The sequence below is a fragment of the Hyaena hyaena genome, unplaced genomic scaffold (assembly GCF_003009895.1).
Source record: "Hyaena hyaena isolate Hyena2069 unplaced genomic scaffold, ASM300989v1 scaffold_1575, whole genome shotgun sequence".
NCBI lineage: Eukaryota > Metazoa > Chordata > Mammalia > Carnivora > Hyaenidae > Hyaena > Hyaena hyaena.
Window position 1 is genome coordinate 97,335 of NW_024082174.1, and position 6,496 is coordinate 103,830.

The window sequence follows — 6,496 nt, forward strand, 5'->3', positions numbered from 1 at the left end:
CATTCATTCCTTAGCAGGGTAATCATTCACCTCTATGTTTTTGGAGGCTTTCCAGACTTTTTCCTGTTGTTGACTTCAAGTTTCATACCATTGTGATCTCAAAGGGTGAATGGTATAATCTTATTTCTTTTATATTTCTTAAGGGCTACTTTATATCTAATTATGTGATCTATCCTGGAGGATGTGCCCTGCGCACTTGAGAAGACAGTGAATTCCATGGCCTCAGAATGCTGTCAAATATATCTGGTCCAATGTGTCATACAAGTCCAATGTTTCTTTAGTGATTTTCTGTCTAGTTGATCTATCCACTTCTGTAAGTGGTGTATAAAAGTCCCCTGTTGTTAGCACATTCTTATCCATAAGAGAGTTTCTGCTTGTGATTAATTGTTTATATATTTAGGTGTTCCCATATTCGGTGCGTAGATATTTAGAACTGTTAGCTCTCCTGATACATAGATCCTGCTATTGTTATATAATGCCCTTCTTCATCCCTTGTTACTGTCGTTACTTTAAATTCTAGTTTGTCTGATATAAGTATCGCTACTCTGGCTTTCTTTTGACTTCCAGTAGCGTGATAGATATTTCTCCCTCCTCTTACTTTCAATCTGAAGGTGTCCTCAGGTCTCAAATGAGTTTCTTGTAGACAGCAAATAGATGGATTTTGTTTTTTTATCCATTTGCTACTCTATGTCTTTTGATTAGGAGCATTTAGTCCATTTACATTCAGTGTTATTTTTTTTTAAATATTTTTATTTATTTCTAGGAGAGAGAGAGAGAGAGAGAGACAGCATGAGCAGGGAGGGTCAGAGAGAGAGGGAGTCACAGATTGAAACAGGCTCCAGGCTCTGAGCTGGCAGTCAGCACAGAGCCCGACGCGGGGCTCGAACCCACGAACCGCGAGATCATGACCTAAGCGAAAGTCGGACGCTTAACCGACTAAGGCACCCAGGCGACCCTACATTCAGTGTTATTATTGAAAAATATGGGTTTAGAGTCATTGTGTCCTTCGTGGGATTCATGCGTGTGGTAGTGTCTCTGGTATCTTGCTTTACTTGCAACATTTCCCTCAGAGAGTCCACCTCACATTTTCTTGCAGGGCTGGCTTAGTGGTGATAAATTCTTTTAATTTTTGTTTATTTGGGAAGACTTTTTATCTCTCCTTCTATTCTGAATGACACTCTAGCTGGATAGAGGATTCTTGGCTGCATATTTTTTGTCTTCATCAGATTGAAGATTTCCTGCCTATCCTTTCTGGCCTGCCAAGTTTCAGTAGATAGCTCTGTCACTACTCTGATAGGTTTCCCTTTGTGTGTTAGGGTCCTTTTATCCCTAGCTGCTTCCAAATTCTCTCTTTGTCTTTATATTTTTCCAGTTTCACTATGTTATGTCGTGCAGAAAATCGATTCAAGTTACGTCTGAGGGGAGTTCTCTGTGCCTCTTGAATTTCAACATATACTTCCCTCCCCAGATTGGGGAAGTTCTCTGCTATAATTTGTTCAAGGGCTCCTTCAGTACCTTTCCCTCTCTCTTCCGCTTCTGGAATTCCTATGATACGGATATTGTTCCGTTTGACTGTATCGCTGAGCTCTCGAACTCTTGTTTTCCTGGATCAATTTATCTCTCTTTTTCTCAGCTTTCTCCTTTTCTATAATTGTGTATTCTAAATCACCTATTCACCTTTTTGCCTCTTCAATCTGTGTATTGGACGCCTCCATTTGACTTTGCATCTCATTTATAGCATTTTTAAATTCATCACAACCAATTTTAAGCTCCATAGTCTTTGTAGCAATAGTTTTTCTGATGTCTTCCATGCCTTTTTCAAGCCCAGTGATTAATTATTATTCTAAATTCTTGTTCAGTTATGTTGCTTATATTTGTTTTGAGCAGTTCTTTCACTGTCATTTGTTCCTGGAATTTCTTTGGAGGAGAGTTCTTCCGTTTCGTCATTTTGGTTAACTTTCTATCTCTTGTTAGTTTTAAAAGCTTTTTATGCACTCTGCCCCTGCGGGTTCTACTGTATTAAGGAGGGTGCTTTGACTGTCCAGTGCCTGTCCATTCAGAAAGTGTTTTTTGAATGATGTCTCTTGGTCTTTCTTGTTGAGACCTTGGTTATTTTATTTCCCTACTCATAGTGATATTTGAGACTCTCCACCATGTGTACTTTGGCTTGTTTTTTGAGGTAGCTCTGGAGAAAAAAACAGACAGACAAACACACAGAGAACAAAGGCACAGAAACGCACAGACGAAACCAACAAACACACAAGCCAAAAGGGAAGAAGAAAAAGAAAAAACAAGGAACATATACCAAAAATAAAGAGAGAGAGAGAGAGAGAGAAGAGGAGGGAGGGAAGACAAATAATAAATATCAAAATACATGAAAAAGAAAAAAGAAGAAAAGAAAAGGAAAAAAGAAAAAAACCAATAGACAAAAGATAGTCTAAAACATAGAACCAGAATTCCAATTGACAAATAAATAGCAGGGTGTTTGCAGTGCTGGTGGAAGAGCATATACAAAGAGAGATGACAGGGAGGGGAGGAAGCAAAATTGGAAATGAAATGAGCAGGTAGAAAGACTAAGAGGATTAATTCAGAGAGAGAAAGAGGGGAATATGGTTGGAGAGGAGGTGAAAAAATGACGATAATGCTACTCAGAATAACTATATAGTCTGATTACTCCAGAGAGAAAGAGGTAAAAAGGTAGCGGTGGAGGTGTAGAATTTACATCTAGAGAATGGATTAAAGTGACTGTTAAAGCAAGCCAGTGACCAGAATTAATCAGGGCAGTGCATCACTTTTGGTCTTGCCTCAATTCCAGGAAAAAAAAAAAAAAGAGGGCAGTGATCTAGCGTGGATGGGCGTGGTTTGGTCCAGTGCGTCCGGCGGGGTTCCTACCTTGGTGGATGTGGGGAGAAAATTGGAGGTGACCCAGTCCATTCTCGAACCAAGCATTGCAACTCACTCTTTTGCCTGTGATCTCCCTGTGCAGGGGGCGTAGCCAAGGTGGGCTGTGCTCTATATCTCAAACCAGGCCTCGTTTCCAGATCTTAGTCTGGGTGTCCCATTGATCTTGCCTGAAATATTATCTCGCAGGCAGTTCCTCAGAACAGTTTCAAGCCTCTCGCCTTCCCCCTGGGGATCCAGCTGAGCCAGAAGCACAAAGGGACAGATTCAGGCGCCGCTGGGTTCCCTCCAGGTCGGGCTGGCAAGTGAAGAGCAGTTTCACCCAGGGCCGCCAGGAATCAGTGCGTCCCGCCTGGGGTCAGCTGGACAGCAGGAAACTGGGTCCCTCTGGGTCCCATAGTCCAAAATATAAACTCATGGGTGAGTCCATCAGAGCAGTTTCAAGTCTCTGGCCTCCTGCCTTGGGGTCTAGCTGAGCCAGAAGCACCACAGCCCTGCTTCAGGCGCCGCTTGCATCCCCTCCATGTCGAGCTGGCGAGTGAGGAGCAGTTTCTCCTGTGGTCACCTGGGACGGGTGCGTCCAGCCTAGGGTCAGCTGGACAGCAGGAAACCGGATCCCTCTGTGTCCCGAGCAGAGGTTGTTCTCTTCTCCAGCGACAGGGACAGTGTCTTGAGCAGTTTTGGCCACTTCCCCTCCCCCAGACTCACTGAGGCTCCCCACAAAGGGGGATCTGCCCTTCCTTCTGTGTCTCCTGTCCCGGCCTGATTTTATCTTCCCCAGTTTGCACTCACGCTATATGGTTTTCTCATGGACTCTGTCTCCTTTTCCTCTCAAACTCCTTGATCCTGTAAAGGTTCCTATGGCTTCAGGCCTTCTCCATTTGAGAGATGGGACGATTGAAATGTAGGAGCTCCCTACTTTTCCTCCAACTTGCCTCCCTCCCCAATTCTTTTACGTTTATTGAGGAATGTTTTATGACCCAGTATGTGATCTATCTTGGAGAATGTGCCATGTGCACTTGAGAAGAGTGAATTCCATAACTTCAGGCTGTTGAGTTCTAAATATACCTGACTAATCCATCTGATCAAATGTGTCATTCAGGTCTATTGTTTCTTTAGTGATTATCTGTCTAATTGATCTATCCATTGTGTGAGTGGAGTATTAAAGTCTCCTGCTATTAGCACATTCTTATCAATAAGATTGTTTCCCATGGATCCAGTCGAAGCCGCTAGTCTTTGCGTGTACACAGTGAACCCAAAACCTTCAGAGCATGCTTCTTGGGAGTGGACAGCATCCAGACTACACTCTGGGTAAGACCTCAGTCCACTTCTATTATCATGCTGTTATTTGTGCTTGTTTACATGGATCATTAGTTTCATTTTCTATGAATGAAGAGCATTTTTACTTGGAATAGACATTTCTCTCTTTTCTTCTCCCAGTTTTCATCCATGTTTAGTGGATTCGTCAACACATTCTGAGCGTGTATTGTTTCTTCCAGGTCCTGACACTCCTTTTTCCCTCGTCTCCTCCTGCCCCACACGTGGTAAATCCAACAGGAAACCATGGGTTCCCCCTCTTTTGACACAGGTGGGAGTCTGTCTCCACACAAGACCCTCCTGGGAGCAGGACCCCTCCCCAAATTCCCACAAACATGCCCTGAGCCAGTGTCCATTCCTGACTCTATCCAAGCATTTATGACCTGTTGACAGCCCTGCCCTTCTCTCAACAGACACCATGATGAAGGTGATGACGGTTTTATACCCGTGTGTGTGTGTGTGTGTGTGTCTGTGTGTCTGTGTGATCTTCAGATTCCATATCAACACCACCACCTGGTGAGAGTCCCAGTGCTTCTGTGCTTTCAGTTACAGTTGATGTTGTGAGAATGGTTCAGACAATGACACCACCAGGAGTCTGTCATCTGTTGCTTCAATTTTTCATGTCTCTGTAACCTCACGTCCAGCATGCACTTTATGCTGCTTCTAGCAAGAGTGCACGTTGAGCTGGCTGGTCCTGTGATGCAGTGTGTGCATCTGAAAACCTGTAAAGCTTTGTGTGATGTGCATCAGGATAACTAAATAATTTGTATTTAGGTACAGGAACAAGCAAGTGTAAGCATCTGTTTCTTTTGTGCCTGTTAGTATATTTGTCTTATTGTGGACAAGAATAGGCAAGCACAGAATCCGGTGTCCAGGGAGCCTCCCTGGGAGAAACTGCTGTCTGGAAAGGAAGCCCCAGACCCTGACAGGAAACCTGCCTGTAACGTCCAGGAGTAATTGAATAAGGCTGTAACTCATTTAAAGTCCTGAGTAGCAAAGTGCCATGAATGAAGTGTCATGTTTGATTGGGACGAGAGCTGGGTGAGGTAATGAGAGGCTCTGTGGATTTTATGATCCTGGCTGCACACTGAATGCATCTGGGACTCCTGTAAACGTTCAGCTGATGTGCATCAGGGTATCTGTGATTTATTCATATTTAGGGACAGGAGTAAACAAGTGCAAGCAACTGTGTCTTTGTGCATGTTAATGTAGTCTTCTTAGGACAACACAGTCTCTAATTTGGAGAGTGCATAGGTAAGCACAGAATCGCGTGTCCAGAGAGGCTCCCTGGGGGAAACTGCTGTGTGGAAAGGAAGCCCCAGACCCTGACAGGAAACCTGCCTGTAACCTCCTTCTGTCCCTGCTCCTGGGAATAAAAACCAGAAATGTGCATAATGTGCACCCCCTGGTGGTGCTGATCCCCTTCTCCAGGGAGGTTTGTGTCTGGGCTCACCCTGATCACTCCTCACTGTGTCTCTCGCACAGAAATACGTGGCCGTGTCTTCGACTCTCAGGTTGTTCATCTGTAGATCCACTGTGTTCTTGGCGTTGTCTCTGGAGATGGTGAACCGGCCCTTCACGGAGTCTGCATACCTTGTGCTACTTCCATCATAGCTAATATATGCAACCCACTCCAGCCCCTTCCCTGGAGCCTGGCGGACCCAGCTCATGTAATAGCTACTGAAGGTGAATCCGGAGGCTGCACAGGAGAGTCTCAGGGACCCTCCAGGCTTCACCAGGCCTCCCCCAGACTCCACCAGCTGCACCTCACACTGGGCACCTGCAGACACAAGACATCCTTGTCAGGAACCTGTCACACATCTCGTGTTTCTCTCACTCACATCCATTCACACACTCAGTGTCTCTTGTTCACCACGAATTACCTTTTAAAACAGCAACAAGGAAAACCCAGCCAAGCACAAAGTCCATGGTGAGATGTCTGTGTTCTGTCCTGATCACAGAATGGGAACACCTGGGACTCCCGGGGCTGGGGCTCCTCTCCCAGCTGCAGAGTCAGGGCTGGGCCGGTTTAATCAGCACAGGCAGCGCCCTATTTGCATGTCCTCTGACTATATATGAAGCTCCAGATTTAGATTTGCTTCTTTGAAAGTTAACAACAATGTTTGGGAGGCACTTTTAGATCACTTTGTGTAGAAGGTGCTGTGACATATAAAGAATTCTATCTGTGAACACATTTATCTTTGCAGCTGTGTTTGCCGTTGTACATATCTTTCTCCAAGCAGGTCATGTTTAGTATGCTAATATTTTACTTTTGAGA

At 44.6% G+C, this 6,496-nt stretch overlaps 1 gene segment (V, D, J or C); it reads right to left on the minus strand.

The window, feature by feature from the left end:
- LOC120225931 overlaps nt 1-6,209 on the minus strand; it is a 43,495-nt gene extending 37,286 nt beyond the window's left edge. The window contains 1 exon segment of the V gene segment in view: nt 6,102-6,209. Within this exon segment, the coding sequence occupies nt 6,102-6,147 (46 nt within the window).
- Nucleotides 6,210-6,496: the final 287 nt, after the last annotated feature.